Consider the following 27,335-nt stretch of genomic DNA (forward strand, 5'->3'; position numbering starts at 1 on the left):
CTTCTGAACAGACCTGCGCTATCAGTTGTGATACAAAGGTTTATACTTAATGCCAGACACAGAATCTTCAGTGCACGTAGCCTCAAGGTACAAGTCTGATAAATCTGAATGCAGTTTTGTACCTGTACAGTAAATGTCATTAAAGATTAAAATGGGATTAGAGTTAAAAGTCTGCATAAGAGGGAGGTTCTTTAGGCTACCACTGCTACCCAGTTTGGCATCTAGTCCTTAATTACTGGGAGATGAGAATGAAAACAAATGCCCAGGTCAGTGAGTGATGTGCCCTTTCTCTGATACTGGCCAGCATAAGGTTTGTTATATGTTTTTATCACCTTTCTGTTAATGTCAGTTCTGTATTTACAGCTATTATCACCCCTGCATTATAAAATCAATACACCAATCTGCAGATTGGTGTTGACCAGTATTTTAGGTAACATAAGCAGAACTAAGCTTCTGTATGGGTGCAAACAAGGTTAACAAGGAAGTACTAATTAACATCACTATGTGCACACACTTGCAGTAAGAAACAAAGCTACTACACAGCTTGCCATTAATCCTTGGGGAAGGTGAGTGTACCTGTAACTGCTGCTGCTACTTACTGGTCACCTCTGTGAACACTTCCTCCTCTGATCCTGAGTTTAACAACACTATTTATTTACTGCTGCTTGACTTTCTGAAAGAGAAGAATGCAGTGAATTTACCAGAGTATTCAATGTTAGAAGTTCTATGGAGACGAAAACAAAGCATCCCAAACCACCACAGAATCCTTTCTGTAAACATTCAACGCGCTCACAAAAAACAGCACAAAGGTTTCATTTTTCTAAGGTGTGTATTTGTTTCAAGTAAGTTCAAATGTGGGATCTACAGGTTCTCTTTAATGTTTTCAGCTTAGAAACAAAGCTCACCCATTCTTCTCCTATTCCAAACAAGCTTTATCATATTAAATATAATCAAAGCAAGGAGTAGAGCAATAAGACTGGTCGTGATTGGTTTTGGTACTTATTGCACAGCTAATTGGCTATTGACATCATTGCCATGCTAGCATCCACCCAGCAGGAGGAAGCAGCTCTTGAAGGCACTGAAGGAACTAAACTTGCTTTATTAAAAAGAGAAAAAACCTGTTACTTAGACATCCACATCTGCCATTGCTCTCTGCAGAGGATCAACAGACCAGTAGTCATCATCCCAGCCCAGAAACCAGCCAGAGAAGGTTGGAGGCTCAAGCCCTTGCTTAACCAGTGTGACTGGAGTTCTCTTGTCGCGGCTGGAAGGATCGGTTTCAATGTATCGTTTAGCTGTAAAGGCACAAGGAGAAGAAAATCTCATCAAGCGCAAATCTTATGGAGCAGCAGATGGATGTTAGAGACACAATTTCAGATTTTTCATTAAAACAAATAAGGTGTTAATTATTAATTAACAAATAAGGCATTCTTGGGGAGAAAATACGTTAGGGCCATAAAATGCTCCAATATAACTGCAGTCTGTACCACCCACACAGGGATGCTTTTCCACTGGCAGGGTCTGAGTACAGTGTGTCTAAATACCACATCTTCTGCTGATCCTTGGGATCCTCTTTTCTCAGTCTACATGATCATTTTGATCACAACACTGAATGTTACAATTAAGATCCATTCCTCAGTATATTTAATTATCTGACTTAAAATCAGAAGGTGGGAAAACAAAAAAAAAACAACAAACACATTTATTTCAGAAGGAAAAACGTCATGGCATTACCAGATTTCAAAGCCTCGGTCTTTTCTTCCTCCTGGGCATCTTTTCCAATCCATACAAACACCTATAGATTAAAAAAATAAACCACATGAATTGTTTCAGCAACAGCCAATGTGCCCATGAAAGAGAAGAAGGGCTCAGTGAACTGAGTACAACACTGAACAGAAACGTATTCCTCCTGGTGTGCCAGGACCCACCCGAATAAAGTTACTGGTAGATGACAGGAAGCTTTTTGACGGCAGTTTATCTGCTGTAAATTCTAATCACATGAACAAGTTGCACACAAGCTTAACATCAGAAAAAACAACTGATGTTTAAACATCTTTACATAAAACAGAATTCATCTCTAATTTCACTTTTGGCTGAGTCATGCACAGCAACTAACAGAGGTTCTGGGTGTAAGTTCTCTTTAGTGGCATGGGTGAGGTGATTTGTTCTCAGGCTCCAAGGCAAAAGGACTCTACAACTTCATAATTCTGTTGTGATTTTAATTTGCATCTCTAAATCTAGAGCTACATTGTGTGTATTCTTTGCTTCTCTGCTTGACAGGTAAACATGACACACCTGATCCCATGTGTCAAGGATCATAACGTCATCGGTAGCAAGGTCATCCTGAGTCAGATCTCCAGGGACTTCCTCAATCTGAAAAACATAGGATCAAAAGATGAGGACATTCTGCAAGTGTCACTTTACCTTTGCAAGAAGAAGCAGGGCTCCAGTTTCACCTCTTGTCAGCCTTTCATTCACGCTTAAAACTTCTAATGCTGCCTCTTGCTTCTTGAAAGATTCATGAGCTAAAATCTTAGGAATTGGAATGCTGGTGTTTAACCAGGGGAGGACCAGTCTAATGGTTCAGCAAGTTGCTATAGAGGTAGCTGCCAACTCTGCACAAAAAAATAAGTGGTGCTAATACTTTCCCTTCTGGAGGCAACACTACGAAGGAAAATTGGGTGTAGCAGCTCATTAGTTGACTCAGGGCACACTCAGACTAAGTTTCTCTCAGCTTTGTCAGATGAATGTTGAATTAATTGACTGTCTTCCCAGATACTCACAGTGAAGCGTCCACTCTTGTTGGAGCAGGCAAAAAGACGAGGGGGGTGAGCATCCATCTTCTTGTCCTTCAGCCGAGGAGAGGTTCGGTAGGGAGCTTTTCCACCCAAAGCCGCCCAGAAGTTATCTGGAAAAGAAAAAGATACACTGTTGCCTCAACTATAGCTGGAAAACACAGTAGCAGTACGGCTTGGGTTGGTCTTGAAGCATTCTTCCCAGAAAGTCCTAGAGGACTACAAACATGGCTTTGCTGTTAAACGTTATGAATGGAGAAGCCACCCTGCATCATGTTCACATTTCTGTTTTCTGAGACAGAAAGAAAACATCCAGGAAATAACTATTGAGAAAGTGCAGCTACACAGAAATGACCTCAGACTTCATGCATGTCCCTCACCTGGCTCTCTACCCTCAGAAACCTGTACTGGGCGAGCTCCCAGAACCTTCAGCAGCTCTTGTGCTCCTGACAGCTCTGCACTGTTGGAGCCTCGGCCGACCCAGAGGTAAGCAGCAGAGGGAGTTTTCAGGACAAAAGCATCATTGGAGTTCAGCTGACTGGCAGCAGGATCCAGCTGGAAAAATAAGAAAGTTGCACGTGTGAGATGTAATCATTCGCTGTGTGGAGCCCGTAATTTCAAAATAAAAGTATCTATCCTTAAAGAAACTTCAAACAAGATTTTCCATGCAAACGTGTAGGCTTACAATATATGTTGTATATTTGCCTGTATCCGGTAATGAGTCAGGCTTAGTCATATGAGAAGAGTAAATGAACCTGTGCTTCTTTATACAGTCTACAGATACATATGACTTCCTGCTCAGATGCTGGGGGCTCTCATTTTGCCAGTCTTTATGGTTCTGTCAGGATACAGAAGAACTTGCTGGGGAGACTATCCTAGAGCTCCATCCCTGCTGCTCAGGCTGACGAATCATTAGCATAATGTTTGTTTCTATTTGTGCATTTTCTTTCAAATCAGTAGGGCTCTCACCCTGTACCCTGGCACAGGCTCTATTTTTTGTTTAGAGTCTTTAGCACTTGCAGTCTCCCACTGGTAACAGTGTGGTCACACAAGCTTAGAACAAGTCACAATATCCAGCACCAAACAGTATTTGAAAATCATTGTTTTATGCCAGGTGTAACATCTACCGTGGATTTAAGAGACAACCATGTCAGTGTGTTTGAGGTGATATTTATAAACTAAAAAGATCATAATGACTGTCAGCACTTATACACCAGAAAAGAGACATCTTTTAACAGTTTCTAAAGGTTTAAACATTTGTTACAGTTTACATCAGAAAGCTCAGTCTGGCCTTCATTCGCAGAGAGATTGTGTCCCCACTGCAGTTTATGTATACAACACAGAAGCTGGCTCTCTTTTCACATACCTCTACAGCTCTGGTAGCTCCCGAGGTGCTGGACCGGACCTGGAACAGCCGTGTTTGTGCCGGTGTGGTCTGGCCTCCTTCCCGAGAGGTTCCACCCTTGTAAACAATCAAGGGCTTTCCACCAAACATGCTCATCAGATGAGGTGGCTCTTTTCCTTGCACTACTCGTTTCTAAAGAAAAAGATAACCTGCTGTCAGCTTTAAGGCACTGATGAAGAGAAGCAGAACATATGCTGGAAATAGATTTGGCTGCCATATTTCTGGCTGGACTCTCCTTACAGAACTTATGGAGTTTATAGTCTTCACCCATCCAGCTGCCTTTGCAAAAATTGTAATTAAATCTACCCAGCATGTTTTCTGCTTCTCCTAGCAAGTCCTGTTGGCTGCCAACATGTTGCATTAATTCATGTGAAATGCAGACTGTTAATTTCTGAGAGTTCTTAACACTAGAAAGCAGACAGCTCGCTGCCACCTGCAAGGCTTGTGAAAACTGATTTTATCCTATTTTTTCTCTGTCTGTTTTCATGTTTTTTTAACATTTGCTTTTGTTTGTTGTTGTTTTTCACCTGCACAGGGGTGCCTCCCAGCTCCTCATCCAGTTGCACTGTGAGGAATGCTGAAGTCGCAATTTCATCTTGAGTGGAATGAGCACCCTGCCTGAAAGACAAGGAAAAACGTGAGGTTCTTTTCCCTAGCACATGCACCTTACAGAGATCAAGATGTAAGAAACACTTCTGGGCTATCAAACCTCAGTAGCACTCCATTCAGCATGAAAACAAAGTTCACTGTCTTAGACAGTAAGACTGATTGATTACAAGAGGGAAATATGGATGACCCACCCTCAAAGAAGCAGACTTCACAGCTCCACAAAGGTGCAACCTTTCTTACCAAGTGTAAATGATCTGCCCCTGCTTTCCAGCATGCCGGTAGTCGTACAAGATAATGTAGCTATCCCCACCGTAGAACTGGCCATATGTTGCAGGATTCACTGGCACTTTCTCTGAGCCTTCTATTCTCCAAATCTAGAAAAGAGCACAGAGGGAGAAGAGCAGAATATAGTGAAATAAAAATAAGCAGATGTTCCTCAGCAGAGGCTCTGTTCTATTTGCTTCCTTCAGCCTCCCGAAACTCACAGTCCTGCAGCCCCACCTGCTGGGGAAAGCTACTAAAACTCCGTCATTCCCACCCGCAGCAGATTCCACAGCCTGCAGCCAGGCCTGGAAGCAAGGAACATTTCATTCATCCTACTATGAACTCCCAAATCTTGATCAGGCCTTTCAAATGGTGAGAACCACAGGAGAAATGTCAGACTACCAACACTGCCAGCACTGATGCCCATTTTGTACACAAGATCATTTTGAATTCTCTGTTATGATGAACAGATTTTAGTTTATCCAGGTTGGCTGGGACTCACGGCTCAGCTCTTTTCTATGCACAAACACATACACCCAGATGTGCCAGACAGGTGTTCTGAGACTCATCACATGGGATGAGGAGGAATGAGAAAGAAGTCTTGGTCAATGGTATTAGGTGAAGCATTGACCCCAGGGCAATATTGGAGTGAAAATGACAGCTCATCTACACCACGTGGCTGTTGGGCTCTCAAGACCTTCCCGGTATCTTAAATGTTAAAGATTCCCCCAACATTTATGAAAGTGCAGTGCTGATGAGTCTCAAGCTCTGTCTGTTCTTACAGTCAGACACCAAGTAGTAAAGACAATTCTAGAAACTCTTCAAAAGGATTCTGATACAGCTTACCTGTTTCTTGCCAGAGCCATCATCCTCCATGCCATGCTGGGCAGCCATGGCCCTGGAGGTGTGTAGAGTGGCAGCATCAAAAGGAACTTTCTCAATTTTGGCAACATGACCAGAAATGTAAGCCTCTCCCAGTCCTTCTGTCTGGTCCTTGTCCCTCCAGTTCTTGAAGAATTGTTTAAACAAAGGTGTTTCACCACTCTCAGGGAGCACCTGGACCTGAAACAACAGACCCAGCCCATCAGACCCCACATCCGACACAGCTCCATCTCTGGCTACTGCTTACAACTTGCTTCATAGGAGCCCTGGTTTCAGGCTGGCAGAATTGCCTTGTACAACTCTCCTGAGACTACAGCAGTGAAGGGGTTGGTGTCACAAAGCAGTCAGGTCAGGTCTCACTGATGCCTGAGATAAAGCAATCAACCAAATCTATAGTTATTAGATACCAAACAGACCTTTATCAAGACTAAGGACACATAACACACCATCTGTTCCCTGCTGCTTGCAGCCACTAGTTTGAAAGAATTGTCCCCAGCTTCTTCCAAGCTAGTGTTAATCAGCCTTTAAGCTTTTGTGTAACTGTGCCTGGATGGTCCATACTACCACAATGAACACTATTGGTTTTAGAATATGCTAGATGTATACTCAGCCTAAGTTGGGCTTTGAGGGAAGCTGAAGGAATGCTAAACTTTTAGAATCATCACTATAAGAAAGGCAAGTTTACCCACGTCTTCTGTTTTTCACCTTTTGGAGAGGTCACAGAAAAGGTAAAAGATAAAAATAAATTGTATCTGAGAGGAATAAATGTTACATGCTAGTTGAAAAGCAGTAAATGCCATTCTAAGGACAGTGTTAGCCTTGGAGATGGGCTGCAGTATCTCTCTGCTGAAGAGCACATCCACCAAAACAGGAGCTACTTGAAAGACTGATACTGACACTTACATGAGTCAGGAGTCAGTGTCCTATGTGGTAGAAAACTACTCACAGTAGTGTCTGGGTGGGCTGCACATCCTTACCTGGGTATGTTTCGGATAACCCATCTTATCGATGAAATCAGTAGCTGTTTTCAGGGCTGCCTTTCTCTCATCAGAATTGGCACTCCTGCCTTTAATGAAAAGAGACAGGAAAGACATCAATTTTTAACAAGTTTTACCTACCCTGAGAAAAAAAAACTGTCCACAGCACTTCAACCTTTTGCAGCAGCTGAAGGGCACAGAATTCCAGCTAGAAGATGATGCCAAGTACTAAGTGAAATTTTTTTTTTCTTTTGTGCTTTTCTATGATGATGGAAAGAACAATTTCCTTTCTGCTTATGATGTTCATTTATTTTCTTCTTTCTGGTTCCTAGAAACCTTCATTTAACCAAAACCCCACTATCTCAGCACCTGCCATTTCAGATGCGAGTGCTTTCCTGAGATTGTTAATGCTATCTGATAGCATTATCTAATGCCGTGAAATGCACCACCACCATCAAGTGTACACTCTCCTACCTGGCTCAAAAGAAACAGGGATCAGGATGAAAATCCTATGCATACATAACCAGCTTCACCTGCATCTCTATGGTACCTTTCCAAACAAAGATCTTTCCATCTGTGCCATGGTCCAGAATGAAGCAGTCTTCTGTGTTCAGTGCTGCCTGGGAGAATGGGTTCTCATCTGCCACAAGGGAAACTGCCATGTTCCCAGCCCCATTTGAGACCTGTGGTAACACAGTGCAGAGGTCAGATAAGGCATTGTCTGTTCCCCTCCAGCTTTATGGCAGTAGTCCAAAAGTCATGGAGTGGAAGGGAAATCAACCTGAATGCACTGGCTGCTTCAGGCAGTATTATTATTCAAACAGGGAACCTTTGACACAGCAATGGTATGACATAACCTAGCACTTACTCTGAAGATTTCAGTTATGTCTGGCAAAGCAGAAATCACCAGAATCAAAAACTAATCCAAACTGCTAAATGTTCTGGATGCAAAAGCAGCTGTTAAAGTTCTTCAAAAGCAAAATAACTTCATCTGAGAACTGAATAGGACTGTCCTGGTAACTGTGAGTAGGTCTCCCTGTGTCAAGTGGGTTTCACAGTCTGAGTTCATGTACCTATTGATAACTAAAGGTCTACCTTACAAACCATCGTGGCAGATATTCACCAAGTCATTAGTGGAGATGACTGTAGAGAAGAATTCCTCCCAAAAAGTCTTGAACAGTCTTCTGCACTCATACTAGCTGATGGCAAATGTTACCTTCCAAATTGTTACTTCATCATGCTCACTGAATACTGGAAGAGGTAAAGCCAGTTGCTAGCCCATTCTTCTCATCTTTTTAATGGTATTGCCCCCACTCATTTCACACTCTGCCTTTTTCTCATAAATTCCTGAAAATTTCCAGCTGAATCCTCACTGCTGACTCTGGTCTCTAATAAAGACTGTAAAAGCATGCAGGTATGCAGTGTAAGCAACCAAGGTTCATATGCTTAAATTAAAAAAGGTTCCTAAAAGGCACTGAGTCAAATCAGATCTGCTCTTCTACGCTGTTCCAGCTCCATCTAATTTTGGTAAGATTACTTAACTCTCTACAATTGTCAGCGTTCATCTGTTTCTTGTTACCTTATAGAGCTTAGCCAGCTTTCTGTTGGCTGTATCAGCTTTAGTATCATCAGAAGTTCCTTGTGGCAAACTGGGCTTTGGTCCTAGGACCTGAGAGACAGAGGAAACAAAATGTTACTAGCCAATCCAAAAGAATCTGTTTCCAGATGGTCCAAACACAAGGAACAAGGAGAATAAACTAGATCAACAACAGCAAAAATAGACTGATGCCCCAGCAATGACAAAGACTAAGTCTGCATTGAAATGAGCGTCTCTAACACTAGCACTTCCTATGTAAGCACAAACATTACTGAGCCTACCTATCCACTGCATCTGTTCTTTCACTTACTGCCCTTCCCTCTCCAGCACAGAGAAATGGATGAAGTGAACAACCTGAAGCATTTCCTCCCGCTCCGCTCCTTCCTCTGAAACAAAGACTTTGGCACGACCGTTCCTCTCGTTGTCCCGGATCCCCTTGGCCAGCACAGTGGCCTTCAGACGCTCCTGACGGTTGCTGTTGGAGCCACACCACTGGTAGATGTTCTGGGGAGAAAGAAAAATTATGCACCTTCCATTTGTCAGAGTTAACATGACCTTTTATGGAGGAGGCAGCAGCATGTCTGGGACTGAAAGATGTCAGAAAATCAGCTACGTGGTGTTTCAGAATGCTAAGCAATTGAGATAACTAAACATGGCGTGAAGAAAAATAAATAAATTAATCATAATTTTTCTGCCTCTGAAAGTCTGATAACTCGTCTTTTGTGTGGTACTTACACTGCCAAGGTCAAGGATGAAACAATCCCCTGTGTTGAAGCTCTCCCAGGTCACGGGGACCTCTGTGGCTCGGACTGTTCTCCTGCCCTTGACCTGGAGAAGCCTCTGCACAGTTACTTCGTTGGGGACCACATGCCTGAAGCCAGAAGCCACGCCACCAGCCTAAGACAAAAATCAAAAAGGAAGAAAAAAAATCCATTAATTTGCTATACATGAGATGTTTTTATTTCTCACAGGACAGAATTTCATCAGAAACTTGCAGAGAGAGCTAATATGTGCAGGCTGGACTTTTATATGTCAGTCTATCCAGTGATGCATCCCAGCTGTCCTTTCTTTTGTTGTCCATGGGACACCAGTAGAAACATGAGATCAGTTGAGGTTCACACAGGATTTTGACTGGAGCAAAGGGTGTATTTCCACATATAGTGCACATCCTGCCTACCAGCAATTATCCCAGCCCCAGGATTCCCTACCCCTACAAGATAGTGTCCAAAAAACACAACCAAGCTTGAATGAATAGAAAATAATAACAAATGAGCAGTAAATAAGCAAAACAGAAAGATTAAGAGAGTTGAACATGAGGAAATATAAGTGCGTGGCAATCATTCAACCTGATAACCCTTTCCTTTACCACTGCATTCCTGACAAGGGTAACAACTATAGACTATATGTTTCTACTTCTATCACAAGGTAGTACCTACAGCTCCTACTGTTATTCATCTACTTTCCCCAAGCATTATGGATAGTAAGGAGGTGGACTGGGCTCAGAAAAAGAGACAGGCAAGGCCAATCTTAGTTAAGTAACTGGGAGAAGTTAAGACTACTGAGTAGGAGTTTTCTATTCACTTGGATTGCTCTTAAACTCATTCCAGACTTCTTGGGACTGTTTTTTTTTTTCCCTCTGCCTTCTGAAGAAAAACAAAATCCCAATCGCTAAAATTTCCTGGGGCTTTCTTTGTGCACTATTCGTTGAGCCAAATCTCTCCCTCTGGGATCTGCTGTTCTCCACCCTGTCAGTTCCACCTCATTGAAAACATCTGGTTGGGAATACTTTCTAAACAACTGGCAAAAGGGCAATTGTTATTTTTCTGAGAAGTGGGCAGGATGCCATTTCTTGCAGATTTGATTCAAACTGGCAGGATAAAGATCCAGCCATAACCCACCTTGTACTTGATGCCAGACTTGAAATACCCCAGGAATGTTGAGGATTCATGGCCTTGCACTTCACGGTGCTGGACAGCTTTCCCTTGCAGGTAGTCATCCATCTGAACAGTGAATATGGCAGCTGCCCCACGTTCATCTTGAGAGCTTTCATCTCCTAAGAAATAAAGAGGCAAAACCATGGAGAGAATGCAATATTTCTGCCTCAGCATTCAACTGCATAAGCACAAGGGAGAAAGGAGATTCCTGGAAAGTTTAGTTTCCACACGGGTCTGCAGAGTAGCAGTTTGCAATCCTTTCTAATAATGACCCCAAAGGATGTAAATATAAGAGGTATTTTCCTGTAAGGGTTACGATACCACCATAACTGCTGCAGCCCCACTGCTTCACGGCTGTGGCTTTGGTAAGTATCAAACATTTTCCCTTTGCTACTTCACCCTGTCCTGGAGGGAGGCTTCTCATGGACCACATTCACAAGCAGATGAATCTGGAGGATAACATCATCAGCTTATCAAGGCTGTGGAGAATAGCAGGGCACCAGTTCCTCATCAGTTCGCCTCTCAGAATCTCTTTAGTGTAGAAAAACTATTGACAGATGACCAGTAGGGCAAAACAGCCTGCAAGGATTCTACTTAGCTTTAACTAAGATATTGCCAGTGAGCCTTGGCTTTACAAAATGTGGGGATAGCCTTGCCATGTTGTTCAGCTCTGCATTTATTGCAGAAAGCCAGTTCGGATGTCCGAACTTCATGGGGAGAAGGAACACACACTAGTGTGAGAAAGATAATAACTGACTTCTGCCCCTTGAAATAGAAAAGATTTCAGCAGACTCTTTCATCTGAGGTCTTGTCTTTTCTGTGAGCCTGACAACTGACTCTGGAGAACTAGGAATTATGTCACCTTCATCAGAGAAGCCATTATTTGGATAACACGATTCTATTTCCAGGTACAGAGGTGGCTGTACTCTCTATTGCAGAAACTATTTCAAATATTTAAGGCAAGTAGCAATATGTGCACCCAAAACTGCATTCCCAGCGTGCCCAAAGTTCTGTTTCTTATTTCCTCGGGTAAAGCTTACTGGAGAATGCCGGAGTAATGAGAGAACAGAATTCCCTTCAGCAGGGGCACTCCTATCAGACTTACCCAACCAGAAGTGCAAGTCATACTGCAGGTTCCCACTCCGCTGTTTGATGGTGTTCAGCACCAGATAAGAATCTCCAGTGAAGAAGTCTCCGTACAGATTTTTTGGCACTGGTACCAAATCAAACTTCTCGATCCTCCAAATCTGAAGGCCAGGCTCCTTTCCTGCCTTGGCAAACTCAGCGTGCTCCACCATGCTGACAGGCTACGGGCAGGACAGAGGATGTTATTCAATACACACAGTACAAGGAAACTCCTGTTTAAAGGATATTGCTTCTGATCTCTTAACTATTGTCCCAGGCAACAAGTGGAGAATTTCCTTTCTTTTCTCCTGCATTGAATTTTGTGAATAAATAAATAAAATTTTTCTCAATTGGCAATTGTTACTTTCACATTCCAAACAACTCTATTTTCTGCCTCACCCCTGGCACATTCTTTCACAGGCTCTCTTTTACTTTGCATGGTTTTAGGCTTGTTGGGGTATTTTTCCTAATTTCTTGATTTTACTTTATATATTTTCCAAACAAGCTTATAGTTTATCAATATGGCACATAAGTGGAATACAAGTTTCCAATACAAGTTTCCAATACAAGGAAATTGACATATTGCTTCTAATTATATGTTGTACAGCTTGCACAATTATTAATCATTATTTACATTTTGTGTAGTATTATCCAGATGTTATTATTAATAATTATTATTGTGCAATCTGACCCTGCTCTCCCTGGAAAATACTGTGAATATCAAAGAGATCATTTAAAAGTTCCTTATATTCTCATATTGTCCTGCTGATAATCAATGGACGCATTACTTCCATATTTCTGAGCCACGGTTCTATTTGAGGAACCCAAGTTCTATCCATAAGATCCTGCCCTAGGGATGTTGCTTTAATTAGGGGACGATTCTACTTTAATGCATGCACTGTCACACAAATGCAATTCATTTACAATATACAATCTATTATTTTACAAAAACACTTTCATTTAGCTACGTATGAGAATAATTCACTTTGGTAACATCGAAAGCAAACAGAACATTCTTGTAGTATTGGCAAAGGAAGTTTGTCTGTATATTACAGCATGCCTGTGAGTGACAACAGGGAAGAAAAGATTAAAATGTTATATTAGAAGCATCCAGTAATTCAATAAAGGAAAGAGTTCACAGCAGCTGATGGACAGGAGTGCCATCAACTCAGCTTCCAAGGCAGAAACAAAGAACGTTACAAACTAGAGAGCAAAACAGCAGGTTAGCTACCAAAGTGGTTTCTAAGCAGATATCAAACAGATAAAGATAGTAAACAGTGAGATTTGACTGTTCTGGTTCCAGTCAGCTGGACTTCTTTTCTCCCCAGATCCCACTATAAAACTGCACAAACTCCTTACAAAGTTAGAAAACAGTGTGACTCTTACAAGCAATTGAAGAATAAAAGTTTGTCAATGTTTAATTGTGGTGCTGGTCACTTACCACAGCTGAAAGCACCACAGCTGCTGTAACAACATAGCCAAGCCCTGCAACAGACATGGAGCTCACACAGTTCAGCTTCAGAGCCATTGTGCAAAAAATGGTAAGAAAAATATAACCAAAGCCCTGTTTTCCCATTTCTAACAGCAAATGGGCTTCTCCCTCCTCCTGCAGAAGCTGCAGGGAGTCCCAGCTCCCTCCTCCTCCTCCCGCCGATATCGAGGAGTGCTGCAGAAGCCAATCTTTTATCAGAGACAAACACGCCCACCCCCTCAGCAATGCAGGGCGGAACCTGTTTGTGCACACAGGGAACCTCAGACTCCTTCAGCCACTTACAGATACTTAATCCCAGCCGGCAATAGCTCAAGACAATATGCTATCCATTACAAGCAACAAAGCTAATGTGTTCAAGCAAGCCAAATATCCAGTCATAAGGCCAAGGGGTAGGAAGAAATTAAAAGACATCAACAACAAAGGCAATATTTCATCTGCTGAAGACTGCAACTAAATGGAAAGTTGATGAGGCGCAGAGCAAGATCCAGATGGCAAGGGCTGCAGAGAATGAGGTTCTGAAGATGTGAGAACAGAGAAGCACTAATGGTACATAACTGAACAACCTGAGGATGGAGGGAATACACCTTCATCTCACTTAAGTTGTTGGAGGAGCAGAAAGCAAAATTCACCATGTGCCTTGCACCTGAATGCCATGTTGCATGCACCCCTATCAGAGTAACACAAGTCAGAGGAGTCTGAGATGGGCCGGTGCATTTTAGCAAAAGGGCTTTAATGGTCTGGTAGGCAAGAGAGCAACACTAACCCAATAATTCCACAACCAAATATCACCTGTGACAGAAACATAGCAACCATCGGTCCCATTCAGGTCAACGGAACTGCAACAGGCATGGCTGGGAGCAGCACGCTGATGGGCTGCCACCACAAACACAGGCAGCAAAGAGCTTGTCCCTCCAACCATCAGCCTGTGGCACTTCCCAGGCTTCTCTCTTGTCCAAGTTAACGCATTTTGTTTTGAAATGTCAAGTTGGCAAACACTGTTTCAGTTAACGCACCTCTGAAAATCTCAGTGCAGATTCTCAAACTGAAATAGATAATGAGAGCAATGCCTTAGTCCTGCCGACATCTCTGATTTCTGTGAAGGATCTTCAGAGCGTCAAAGGTCTGAATCTGGTGACGAACTTTTGGAAGCCTATCTGTGTACTGGGAGAGCTCTAGAGCTCCGAGGAAGCCAGCTGTGAATGGCTTCTGCAGCTGCAGCACACCCAGAGCAAGACGGCTGGATTGCACAACGTTAGAAAGAGATGAGTCCCTTCCAAATGGAAAAATACTTTGGACTTTTATTAATAAAAGTCTGTACAACGAGACACTGCCAAACTTAACAGACGGAAGGCAAAGAGACCGAGGATAATCTTCACTGTCAGCATCCCATTTCAGGGTAAGCTCAAATCCCATAAGATTTTGTCTATGTTTTTTTCCAAGGCTGGGGGCAGAAGGGAGGAGGTGAGAAATGGAAGGAAACAAACACCTAGACTTGGTCCACTAATTATCATGGCATTTTATGAGTTCTGTCCTAAGTCCAAACTTGTGTTGTCAATTAGCTGCTGAAGGAAGGAGAGTTACGGTGATTAAATTGTGTGTTATAAGAATCTTTGGTAAGGATTCATCTGAGGCATGTCAAAAGGGAATAAGTGTAACACATGCCAGCAGCTGGTACGGCTTATTACTGCTGTGCAAATGTTGCGTTGTTGAGTCAAGCCACAGAGGGCTGTGCTCTGGATGTGTTATTGCCAGCAAATGCCAGATAAGGTTGCCAGGACCATACTCAAAAGGGTGTCTTGTTGGAGATACGGGAATGGAAGCAAACTTCAAGCTGATGTTAATAAAACTGTCCAGCTTAGTCATAGAAATGATGCTGCACAGGGTCAGCATCTTATGCAAAGAGAAGTTACTTAAGGAAAACAAAGAAAGGGCTTGAAATATGGGATTTCAGTGCAGATGGATCATCTAAATGACACTTGGCAGCTCGGCAATAAAAACAAGAACTTAAGAAAAGTCCAATGTTCTGAGCAAACAGTGGAAGACAACAACTCGTTATGGTGTCCAGATGTGCAATTAACACAACCATGCCAGGTCTGTCTGAGAATGCCTTATCACAGAGACAGGCCTACGGAAATAACTGCAGGGATAGCGCCCTGATTTACCACACACAGCACATGGACTTGGTGCATCATGGAAGCTGAATCTGTGCAGAAGTCTGTGTGTATCCCATAGACCAATGGCAGAATTTGAAGTCTGCTTCTTCAGTACGTTTATAAATGATTTTTCCCAAGGCTGGGAACTACTTGTTTCAAAAGAAAGACGGGGAGACCCTCTTGTTTCTCTGCTCAGCAAACACCCCGTTATTCATCTTCTCCATTACGGCACTGTCAGAGGCCCTGACAGCTGTGCTTTCACCATCTCCAGTCTGGGACTCAGTATTCTTCTTTGCTTACTTCTATCCTAGCATTTGTAAGAAACAGTTCTCCCTGCCTCCCTCCCCAAATACTCCCATTTATGTTCCTCACACTCATCCCTGTGGCTGTGCCTCCCACCCCTCCATCCCATAGAGGCCCTGTGCCCCTATAAGTTGTGCTATCTGCACTTGCACCATTTGTTTACAGTCTCCTCTGAGTTTGCTCCTGACAAGGAGCCCCATTCTGCCATGCTCAGACCCGGCCCAGCACGGGACAGAAAGGAACAACCTGTTCCACTGTGAGGCACACCTGTGAAGACAGAGTCTAGAATCTCTTAATCCTTCTGTCTCATCACGTGGTAATGCCAATTAGTGGGAACAATTCACAACTAGTTCCTCTGCATCAAATCTACTGTCACATTTTCACACCTACAGTCCTCTCAGGCATATAATGTCTAAAATATCTTTCTGGGAGACAGTATCATCCAGTATCACAGAATCAAAAAGAGGAGACAACACTTGATTCTCCTGGGCTCGGGTCTGATTCCTACTCAACCTCAAACATCCAGAGCAGCTTATCCAAGCTGAAGGAATGCACAAACTCAAACAAAACATTCTCTGACTTCTGGTATTGCCAGAGTATTTCAGACCACAAAATGCTCAAGGTAGTAATGATAACGATTTGTAAAGTGAATTTTTAAAGTAAAAATTTCCCGATGCAAGATTAAATGCACAGGAATGTGCAGAAGTGATTTTAGTAGGCAGCTCCTCTGTATGACAAAGCAAATATTAGCACATGGGGCTTTCCTCACAAAACTTTGTACTTCAACATTTCTATGACAGTGAACAGCACGTATATTTTTTAGCCATTCAGTGAAGTTCCTGCAGGCCTTTTTTCCCAGGATATTCATTGAATGTGAGCAACTGCAAAAAAGAAAATAAAAAGTAAAGTGGAGAATTGCTGGTAAAACAGTGGGTGGTAAAAGAAGTGCAATGGTTTGTTTAAACAGCTTTAGCTGTAAAGAGGTCTACGTGTTGCAAAGGAAAGAGATTTTCTAAGTATTTACATGAAGCAGAGACTCAGAGGTCCAACTGCTACGTTATTAGCACCCTGGTTTAAAGGGAATAGCACTCCTGAGGGTGCTTGGTTTTGTTTGTCCAATAATGCATCACCAGGGAGAACTCAGGCTTACCCTCAGAACAAGCACTCCTCCATACTTGATTCTGCTAGTAACTTACAAGAGAAAGACAAATATACCTTTTCTTTGAGAATAACTTTTGTTTGTTCAAACTGCAGTTAAATTGTGGCCATTCCCTTATGTATACCCAGCAATAGGAACAGGACTTACCCACACAGGGCTGCTCAGGAAAGCTCAGTTGAGTTAAATGAGGATGTGATGGTGACAGGCCAGATCACCATATGGCTGTTCTCATTTACAGCTCCAGATCCTAGTTCATGATAGGTTCAGTTAGTTTGTCTAAACGTGTTGTATAAACAAGGCCCACAAAGGAAGGTCTGTAGCCAACATAACATTGCACCACTGAGCATCTAAAACACCTGCTGCATGATTCTGGAGCAATTTCTGCATTTCCAGATGCCAAAGGCAATATTTTTCATTCTGATGGATAATACAGGGCACCAAAATAACTGTCAAGTACATTCTGAATTTCTGAAGTATGAGGAGAACAGTAAATCTGAGCAGAAGTTTGTAACCATACAGCATTCATGCTTCAAAAGTGGTTCTCATGCCTCAGTCCTCACTGTACCTTGGAGACAGACAGTTGCATTTCCACCCAGACAATTCTTTCTTTCCCTCTATTTATTTGACAACAATTGCCCAGAGACTATGGGTTGCTCCAAAGAAATCATATGTCTCCTCGGGAAAAGAAGGACTCCTTTGTCTCATAGCATTCTACACCTCCTGTATGAGAGAGGTGAAGTAAAGCACCACATTTCAGATGCAACAAGAGAACAGAGAGTCTCTGCGTTTTGTAAGGAGCAAAGTACCATTGGTATGATCAATGCCAACAAAATCAGCAGGTTGTACGTGTGACAGTAACACTGGCAGGGCAAGAGCTGTGTGCTCCAGAGCACTGTCTGAGATACAGTCACTGCACAGATCAAATATCAAATTATGATCTCGGGTTTAGCTGTTCCTACGCTTTGAAGATAATCCACACTTTCTGACAGCCCACACAACCTTTTCTTTTCTCTCTGACCCTTTGGAAACCTGTAAAAAATGATGAATTTACAAAGATTGACGGACTGAATATTGCAGAAACATTCAAGTTCTGACAATAAGAAATTCAAGACACGGTGCTGCATTTATCAGAGAAGGGAAGACATTTCAGCAGCCGGTGATGGTACATATTGAAAAGGAGAATACTTCTCTATTCTTTATTGCCTCCCTGACAAAACAGTATATAATGTGACTAACTTTTCAGGAAGTCACTGAAAACAAATCTGACGGGACTTCAGCTTTGTTGCCAAGGTGACAAGCATTGAAAAATATCTCAAATGAGAGATGAGTTCAGTTTTCAGTCTCCTGACAGCCTTAAATTCATATACACACAGCAGTAAGAACAGCCCCTTTCCTCCCACTCCCTGAAGAAGCAGTAAACAAGGCTGCTGTGGGATCAGAAAGATTGGCGTGGAAGAGCCTCCTCCTACTTGAACCATGGCAGATCCACAAACTACTTCGGTCCCCTGTAGGAGAGGCAGGATGGACAGCAGTACTCCAAGCAGTTACATCTAAACAGATGCAGCCACTCACAAATCCTAAAAGGTCAAACTAGCATTGTTCCTTTAACAGCTTCCTCCTTCATTTAAAACACGCATTTGATTCCAAGAGGAATTCACATCAACAGTCCAGGACACAAAGTACAGCATTATCCCTACAATTGGCAAGTAGGTTTTTGCATTTAAAAGTTAAAATTCCTACTAAACCACTTTAGCAAATGAGAACACCCAGATGATTTGCGTATTGTTCACTTTTTCCAGCTGTTTGTTTGCATTATGAGTCATGTCAGCTCTATTCTGGTCTCTCTACCTTTTGAATACGGTCCACTCAGTAGAAACAGAAGGTTTGGTCTGATGTACGGAGGTTGAAAACCCGGTGCATGCAAAAACACAAAAGCCTGAGTTTCTTCTCAGGTGCATGATATAAATCAGGAAGAATATTACTTACATGGGAGAAACTCTTGGAGAACATACAGGTCTCCCATCTGATTGAAACACACCCAGAGAAAATCTGCTGATACAATCAACTGTTTAAAAGCCCTACCTTAGCATACGTGAGAGCTGAATCATGCACTTACACACACGCAGCACAGATAAGAATGGATCTGTGGAAACTACCAGCAGTTCTCCTTCAAAGCAAGCAAAAATGAATTGTGAATTGTAGTTGGACACAAATCATTGTTCAGTGCCTAAAACATGTCTTAAAGGAGTGCTTATATAACATCATAAGACATAATCCAGTACACTAAAATATGGTTGCAACTCCATATCAAGTCCCGTGGACAGGTCTGGTGATGACAGCCAAAGAACGCTCATGGAGGCAGTGAGGATGTGCTTGTGGTCAGCTGTGGGGAAATGATACAGATGTTGTCCCTGCAGTCATCACGTCCTGGCTGTGCAGAGGGGAAATGAGCTGCAACTTGATGCAAACTGGGAGAACCTGCAAGCTAGCCAATGCATTCCTCAGTAGCACAAAGTCTGCTCAATTCATTATCATTAACCCAAGGAAGCACAGACTAATACATTATTACTGGAGAAGATGGGATGGAAACCAGAAGAGACAACCTAAAAGGAGTCCAGAAGGGAAGTGTGAAGCACACCATGTGAAGCAGCAAGCACGGGTGACTAGGTGAGAGGGCTTACAACAAGCCACTGCTACACCTATGACTAGGACAGAAGTCCGTTCAAATACTAAGGCTGAGTATGGAACAGTTGTGATTAAAAATCACACAGAGGAAATCCTGTCTACCCCACAGACACAGCACAGCTGAGCAGCTCAGCCCAGGCCTGGCCTCATGGTGCTGCAGCAGAGCCTGGGGAGCATGGGAGCACCGTGCAGACAGGCAGCATCCTGAACAAACAGGAACTGCCCCACCTCACAGACACATTCAAAATCAAAATGCTTCTTCACATTCAGGGGCATTGATCAGAACGTGAGATGTACCTGAGCCATACAGATGCTGCAGGTTTGTGGTACTGGCCCTGGCGGACACAAAAGACAGAGTCACTCTTATGGCCAGGAGCCTCCCACAAACCTGAACCTGCACAAGCAGCCCAGAACTTCCCCAGCATCCTCCTCCTCGGGGCATCCAAGACAGGGCTGCCCCATGTTAGAGGCAGTGGTTTTCCTCCCAAACATCCCCTTCTGAGACAACTGACATAAGAGCTATTGCAGTTCCCTTTTCAGTTCTCTAAACACAAGCAGATGTGGTCACTGTGGCTCAAAGAGATAACTTCTCATGAAGGCCTTTTGTCCCAGAGCTGACTGCCACAGCCCCTGTGAGCACCAGGCCTGCAGCCACAAGAAGGAAATGCTGCTGACAGCCACGTCGAAAACTCCCTTCTTCCTCACAGGGAAGTGTTTATTGGTTTTCCTTTGGCAATTAACACCATTTGTAATTTTCTTTTTAACAAGATTCAGGCTTTCAGGGCTGAGGAACCACAAGTGCTCTCAAGGCAGGCAGCCTGGAAGCAGGGAAAGCCCTGATGGAGACAGCTCTCAGCACAGAAGCCCCATCCAACCCGAGACATTCTGGGATGATTCATTTCCTCCAGTGCTTTAAAGGCACTGTTTTGAATTGTAGCTTTATTTTTACTGCATGTGGAAACGTTCAGTAAATAACATATGTTTAAACTTTGTTTTTGGACAGCATCCCACTGCTTGACTCGTTCCTAGCACAGACAGATGGCTGTTTCTCCCTCTCCCAGTTGTGCTGGGACACCAGCTGAGAGCAGTTCCAGGTTCTTACTGGGAAATGGATGAGGGGGAAAAGAGAAGAGGGGAAAGACCAAAACCACAGCTTGTTTTGAGAAAAGAACACTCTGAAATGGGTAAAAATAAGAGCAGAAAAAAAGTCAGAGTCCAAACCAACTAATCCTTCTACCCAGTCAACAACATATCCCAAACTTTGCTCAAAAAATCCAGTTTGAATATCCTGACTGAGGATGCAGTTACAATCTACATCTCAGTTCACCTCAAAGAGGGGAAAGAACAATCAGATAAACTAAAATACTACTAATAAAACAATTATCCAGAGGGAAGTACGATGGGGCAGAAATATGCAGAGCACCACAGCAAGTTACTGCAGCACCGGTGCCAGGCTCTGCCCATGGAGCAGCCCTGCTGCAGCCTGGCTGTCCCAGTCTGGCATCTTCGGGTCACCTCATGCAGCTCTGAGCCAAGCACTGACAGCACCCCAAGGAAAAGCTGCTGCAGCTCTGCTCAGCTCCATGAGTGTCCAAGCTCAAGCCTTGCATCATCAATGGGTAATCTGGGATAAACCCCGCTGCTTGTTCAAGCACTTACCGTGACAGCCTCCTACTTCCTGATTTTTCTGCTCACACTTTCCTTCACTGAGCAGTTGTGAAGAACTGGAAGCTGACAGCTATGAACACTGTCTGATCTGAGTCCACCTATGATAGGATATAACAGAGCCGTATTACCAAACCAGCCCTCTGCCAGTGCCCCAGATACACATCCGGATCAGCAGACTGCACACACTGAGTGTCTGCACAATGATGGACTTGTGATACTGCAAGAAAGCATCTACTGCTGTGATCAGGCAAGTACTGGCAGCACAGCTGTACCTGCAGGGTATGGGCATACTGGCATATGGACAAAAAAGCCAATCACACAACTGTGTGCCAAAGAGATCATAAAAGGCTCGATGAACCCACTCTGGCAATTGGTGCACTTTGGCTATAAAAACCAGCAGTCTGCAGAATGCAATGAAAATATGGGAAATCTGCCAACATCCCGGGCTTCTTGGGAAACAACCACACACACACCATGGATTCCAGGCCTGTTGTGTATGCGCTCTGCTCAGACACTGCTAACAACAGTTCACTTACTTTTATTTTTACTAAAAGCCAAAATCATGGGAAGACAGAAGACCTTTAGCAACAGAAACCTGTAAAGCTTTTGCAGTCTGCCTCACGGCTCAGCAGCATCCCAATTAATCCTGATTATACGGGGCAGGAGATAACCAGCTCTGACTTACTCCTGTGGTCACAGCGCTCTTCCTGGTAGATCTCCACAGCTGTTCCTATGAAACAAATTCTTGATAGAGTGGGCTCTGAAGAAAATCCAACTCTGGAATTAATCTTGGGCATGAAAATGACATAGACAGTAACAACAATAATAATAATAACAACAAAAACAAACAAAAGAAACCTCTGATTTTTTGTATTTGCACTGAAGTATTGTTTCTACGTGGATAGGTACAACCTAATTGCTATGTAGCAGTTTTAAAGGAAACAAAAGCGCTTCTTTGCAGGCACAACATTGAAATTATTGCTCAGGAATCAAATCTACAAGTGGGATCAGAAAGACATGAGAAATTCACGAGGGGTGGGATGACTACTGACTACTAAACATAACCATCTGAATGCAACCTTCAGTTCTGAATATCCCTGATCATGGCAGTTCTCTACTGCCAAAACCCACAGTGACAGACCTAAGGAAATCTGCCCATACAAACTCTTCTCTCCTTTGTCTAAGCATCTGCTGCAAGCTCCTGTCATTGCTGAGAAACTGATGAGCTGTGAGACAGCTCCGCTACTCCTGCCCTGAGGGCTGTATGAGGCTGCATTACCTCTTCACACCACCACTGTCTCATAGAGCCTCCTGCAGAAACATACTTTGCAGATGAGCGAAACATGGCAGGCTCCATAGCTGTGCACTACCCCCACCTAGGGAGATTGTCTGATACTGGCGAAACAGCTCCAGCCCAGCCTGTAGCTGAGAACCCTCGCATTGCTTTTCCTTTCATGGGAACAGAATTAATCATCCAGAGCATTTCTTTCAAGTTCCTTCAGTCTTCTGAGCATCTGAAGTGATTAAATGATGATTAACTGATGAAACTGAAAAGATGAGAACTTGAATGTTGAGAAGCAGAATAAACTACATGACAGAGGTACACAAAGTGGTCAGGCAGAGACGTGTTCAGAAATAGATTATTCATACAGCGATTCCTAAGTGCTGTGAAAGTGAACAATAATCAAGAACAGCTGCTTTTTCCTATATGGTAGTTATTCACTGTGAGCAACTTACTTCATATGTTTAACCATGTTCTGTTTAACTGCAATCAACCTGCAACTTCACCACTTCAGCTCACATTTAAACATAAAACAGAAGAAGAAGAAGAAGAGGAAGAAGAAAAACCAACCACTAAAATATTCCTTCTGGTAGATTTTCAAAGCAAAAGGGAGAAATGGTTTGTGGAGCTCCAGATCCCAATCCAACATCTTCTTTCATAAGCATGAGTAACATGTCAGCAGCAGGACTGAGTGTGGAGTTCAACTGGAAAGCTTGCATTCCTAAAGCAAGCTAAAAGCAGATAGAAATCCTGAGCACCAAATAAGACAGAGGGCTATTTTAGGAAAGGTTTCGTTCCCACCAGCACACTGTACAACACCCAGCATACAAAAAGTGACTTTATCTGAACCTGAGGAAGCACTGGCTCAGCACAGGTCTTTGAAAACAGCTAATTGCTGCTCTGTGCACCATAGCAAGGCTCTTACCAGCTCTTCTTCCCAGAAGCAGCATCCCCCCTCAGTGGCACTGCTGGCCACAATGTTGACTCAGGGGAGAGCTGAGGCACTCACAGAAATACATAAAGTATCTACAAAAACAGCCCTGTCATGGAACAAGTCACGCAGCCTCTCAGCTGGAGCTGGCAGTAACTGCCCTCGGTAACAGAACCGTGCAACCAGACTGCAGAATGTTATCTCACATCCCTGCTTTGCTGATGAAAGGAACAAATTCACAAACAGGTTGGATTCATGCCTGTAAAATCAAAGTTGAAACCAGCAGTAGCATTTTTGCTTTGTCACACTTTAGACATTCGAAAGCAGCCAGAGATTGTCTGCAGGTTCAGTTTCCGTGTTATTTTCCCTGTAGTTCTGGAATTTCATCAAGCTGAAGAAAGCATCCATTCTTCTGAGGGCAGGAGACATTCCTTCACCGCCTGCATGTGCCCAGTTCTCACTAAAACACAGCGGTATCTGAACACTCAGGCAACCACTGGAAAATCCATCCATGTATTTAAACGCAGCATTTAAGAAGTCCACCATCCACATATACCTACAAGGTGTAACTTCATTCCTACCCTATCACTGTGTTGGATTTTAGTGAAATCCATGAAGCTCGACTCCATGCTGCTCCAGCAAGAAAGCAATGCAGTGGGGCCCATGGATGGCACAGATAAACACTCAGGACTGGAGCATCCGTGCAGAGGACAGCATTCCCACTGTCTGTGCTGGAGGTGAAAAGCAGAGTACAACACAGTGCGCAGGCACACCTTGCAGCACGGCACGGCACAGCCTGCCATGGAGAGGACATCAAGCAGAGCTGGGTTCTGCTTCTCCCTGCAAGCTTATGGGTTAAAGTTAGAGCTCTATGCACTGCATGGTACGGAGTGTGGAATAAACTACCTCACGGACAAGATGAGCGAAACCATTTGCAGTAGCCAAGACCTGATCCTGAATACTTGGACAACAATTCATTTGCTGGGCAGATACGGCACAGTTACACAGACACTGCAGGGTAGTTGGGGGAACCTAGAGGATGAGAGGTACTTGAAAGCCATGTTCTGCTCCAGAGCAGAAGGACCCTGAGCTGAGCATGCCAGAAATTCAGCAAAGGAAACGTTTTTTCACTGAGAAACTTGCATCATGCAAAGTTGGTAGTGGAAAACCGAAAGAATTGCAATGATCAGTAAGGAAAAAGGAGACTTAGAGGAAACTGATGCTAAAGTCATCCTTGTTAGCAAAGTCGGATTTTTGATCCACATCCAAAAGCAAATAACATTCCAAGCAGCTTTATTCAATGAGGATCTACTTACTAATGAGGCCTCCTTGAAACAAGTCATCCCCATAACTTTTTTTTTTTTTTTTAAAACACTTTTCCTAGGAAACATTTCAAATAACTTTAAGTATCCACATTAGTGCAATTCCCGTTCAAACACCGTTTCCCCGGGCACAGAAGCACGCACACCCGCCGCTCCGGTGGCAGATGCTCGGCCGGCGATCCGCCCCGTGCTGCTGCCAGTGTAACACCGGGTCAGACTGCGGAGCAGCGTCACACGGGACACCGGCTCCGGAGCAGCCGAGCCTCGAACTGACACTCAGTCCCGCCGCTCCCCCCACGCCCCTCCCCACATCCCCACATCCCCCCTGCAGCCCCAGGCTCGGAGCTGCCGCTGCCGCCCTCCCGGCCCCGCGGTGCCCCCAGGATCCGCCCCGCTCCCCGTGCCGGAATGTTCCTCGCTGTCCCCATCGCGGTGCCGGCCGTACCTGCTGCTGGCGCTCGGGGCGGGCGGGACGCGGCTGCGGGGCGCGGGGCCGGGCACAGCCGGGCAGCCCCGGGGGCGGTCACAGCGCGCACCCCGCCCCAGCCCGGCCCCGCCCCGGCCAAGGCCCCGTGGAGCTCTGCCCGGCCGTGATTCCCCCACCACGCCCAGCCCAGCCCCTCGGCCACCATTTTGTTCCTCACTTACCTCATTCATCTCAGCCTCCCGGGGCGCATCCGGGCCTTCACCACGCCGGGTGGAGGAGGGAAGGGCCGTTCCTTCGCTCCGTGTCACATGGCGAGCAGCTCCTCGTGCTCCGCCACGAGGCGAGGGCAGCGCGGGGCTGGAACGCGGTCGGCAGAGAACTCGGGCACGGCCGGGCGCTCCCACATCCCGCAGTCCCTGCAGGCCGGCTGCCCCGCTCACACCCACGGGAACAAGGCTGCTTTGAGCCCGGAGAACAATGCGGCCCTTCATCCCGGCACCGGGACAGGCGGACCCTGCAGAGCCCTGTGCTGGGAGAGTTCATTCTGCACCAGCAGCTGCTGGGAGACAGTGGAAAGAAGGCAAAGTAAGCACGTGAAGGTGCCTGCTGCTGGCTCCTGACAGTGCTTTTGGCCCATGGGAAGCAGCACTGATCTGGATTTGTGGATGGTAACTGAGTCATCCAACATTTCACAGCTCGCACCATCTGTGGGCACGTTGCTGTACTGAGGAGCCACACAGCTGCCACGTCTCTGAAAGGGTGTTGCTGGTAGTCAGCACAGTTCTATTGCTGTAGTGATGGGGTTGTGCCGAGGCACAGGCTGCTTGCTCGCAAAAAGGCTCGAATGCAGCACGGTGTTAAGCTGAAGAAGTGAACCAGGCATCCACATTTAAGTGTGATCTCCCAGATAACTCAGGTAAAGCAGTGCTGCTCAGCTTTGTAGTTGGTATAAAAGGAGCCGCTGTCAGCTGGCGCTGCTGCCTTCTGCAGTGCTGGAATCCTGCAGGGATGGTCCTGCTGTGTACAAGTGGGCAGGGATTTACTTCCTTCTGAACCCACATTCACTGCCATATGGGGAGCATGGGCTGATTGGCACCTACTGACACCAGAACTGCTGTTGTGACAAACATCCTCACACTGGTATTAAGTCTGATGTGCAGGTTTGGGGCTGTGTACAGCAGGCAGCTGATATGGCGAGGGATAGAAGATGAACCTGGCATCCCAACATCCAACCAGACCCACCAGTCGTTTCAGAGCGGCCCAATGTTACGTGCCCCACCTCACACACATTGCAGTACTGCAGAATGGCTCCTGGATGATCCCAGGCTTCTGCTTTCTGTTCCTGCCCACAGACATTTGGACGCAGACAGAAAAAGAAGCTGAGGCTTGGGGGAACAAAAAGGAGAAACCACATCTAAGCAGACATGCATTACTTCAGCTGCCCTCCCTGCTGATCCTCCCAGCCTGTGTTACTGCTGCTGGGCGGCTTAGGTTTTCCTAACCATTGTGAATTGCTGCTTTCATGCCATCATATAAATGCCAGCTGCGGGTTTTTTTTACCCTTCAGTTGTGTTTTATGTATCACTTCTTCATAAGATCTCCTCCCATAGCTGTGAGGTGCTGCATTGAAAGGTCTCGGCTGTAGATTTTCTCCCCTTTTTCCCCCTGATTTATTTACAGCCATGTTGAGAAGTAAGAAAAAGTAAATCCAGGAGCAGAATGGTCTGGGTGCTGCTCTTTAATGCCAGCCTGCAGACAGAGACACTCAGAACTGGATTCCAAGTGCTGCACTGAACTGGCAGGAACCCACAAAGAAGGGTGGGACGATAGGCAGCGTTTCATCTCCAGCCGTCTGCTATTGTTACCAAGTTAGTGGGATTTAATGACAGCTGTTGGGTTCTGCCCTGATGTCCAGGAGGAATGAGCTGCACTCAGCCTTTTCTCAATCACCGCTCTTAAGAAACTGCTGCCAGCTTTCATGTGATCACAAGGACACGAGAAGCAAAGCAGTAAAGATGCCATTATCCAATCTTCTGGAATAGGATTCAAAACCAGACCCTTTAAGGCGAGTCTGCATTGCCTTTCAGCTCATGTGACACAGCAGCTTGGTATGAAATATGCCCCAAAGTTTGAGTTTCAGGTGAAAAAGACGGCCTCGGTTGTGGTTAGATAATGGCTTCCGTCTTTCTTTGTTGCAAATAAGAAGTAACAATGATTATTTGTATATTCTAAAGCTACTTTTCGCCCTGTTCAGTTTTAAAGCGTGTTCTCCTCAGCCCGGCCCTCACACTGAGGTGGTTTGGAGAGCTGCTGAGTAATCCTGCC

General features: G+C 44.6%; 1 protein-coding gene across 13 annotated transcripts; it reads right to left on the reverse strand.

Moving 5' to 3' along the window:
- Positions 1-810: 810 nt before the first annotated feature.
- GSN (gelsolin) lies at positions 811-25,473 on the reverse strand. 13 transcript variants are annotated; one of them, XM_085520883.1, is made up of 20 exons: positions 25,029-25,098; positions 24,578-24,641; positions 21,734-21,778; positions 21,040-21,146; positions 11,569-11,770; positions 10,428-10,582; positions 9,265-9,426; positions 8,884-9,033; positions 8,512-8,601; positions 7,483-7,615; positions 6,933-7,021; positions 5,920-6,135; positions 5,050-5,183; positions 4,728-4,818; positions 4,162-4,332; positions 3,176-3,350; positions 2,784-2,908; positions 2,296-2,373; positions 1,735-1,795; positions 811-1,295 (listed from the first exon to the last, which is right to left on the reverse strand). In XM_085520883.1, the coding sequence occupies exons 5-20, from the start codon at positions 11,759-11,761 to the stop codon at positions 1,126-1,128; spliced, it is 2,193 nt and encodes a 730-aa protein (XP_085377009.1). In that variant the 5' UTR covers positions 11,762-11,770; positions 21,040-21,146; positions 21,734-21,778; positions 24,578-24,641; positions 25,029-25,098; the 3' UTR covers positions 811-1,125. The 13 variants fall into 13 exon arrangements, with proteins under 13 accessions (XP_085377009.1, XP_085377007.1, XP_085377008.1 ...); XM_085520881.1 differs by having other exon boundaries at positions 21,734-21,808; XM_085520882.1 differs by having other exon boundaries at positions 21,734-21,836.
- Positions 25,474-27,335: the final 1,862 nt, after the last annotated feature.

Source organism: Coturnix japonica, chromosome 21 (genome assembly GCF_054131305.1).
Source record: "Coturnix japonica strain WE chromosome 21, WE-NBRP24, whole genome shotgun sequence".
Taxonomy (NCBI): domain Eukaryota; kingdom Metazoa; phylum Chordata; class Aves; order Galliformes; family Phasianidae; genus Coturnix; species Coturnix japonica.

Bases quoted from the DNA above. Each gene is read 5' to 3' on its own strand.
- GSN (XM_015878988.2), bottom strand. From the start codon at position 13,164: ATGGGAAAACAGGGCTTTGGTTATATTTTTCTTACCATTTTTTGCACA. The intron at 9,034-9,264 runs GTAAGTACCACA...CTTTCTCCCCAG, and splicing joins TCATCCTTGACCTTGGCAGT to AACATCTACCAGTGGTGTGG. The intron at 4,819-5,049 runs GTAAGAAAGGTT...CTTGTCTTTCAG, and splicing joins GGGCAGATCATTTACACTTG to GCAGGGTGCTCATTCCACTC.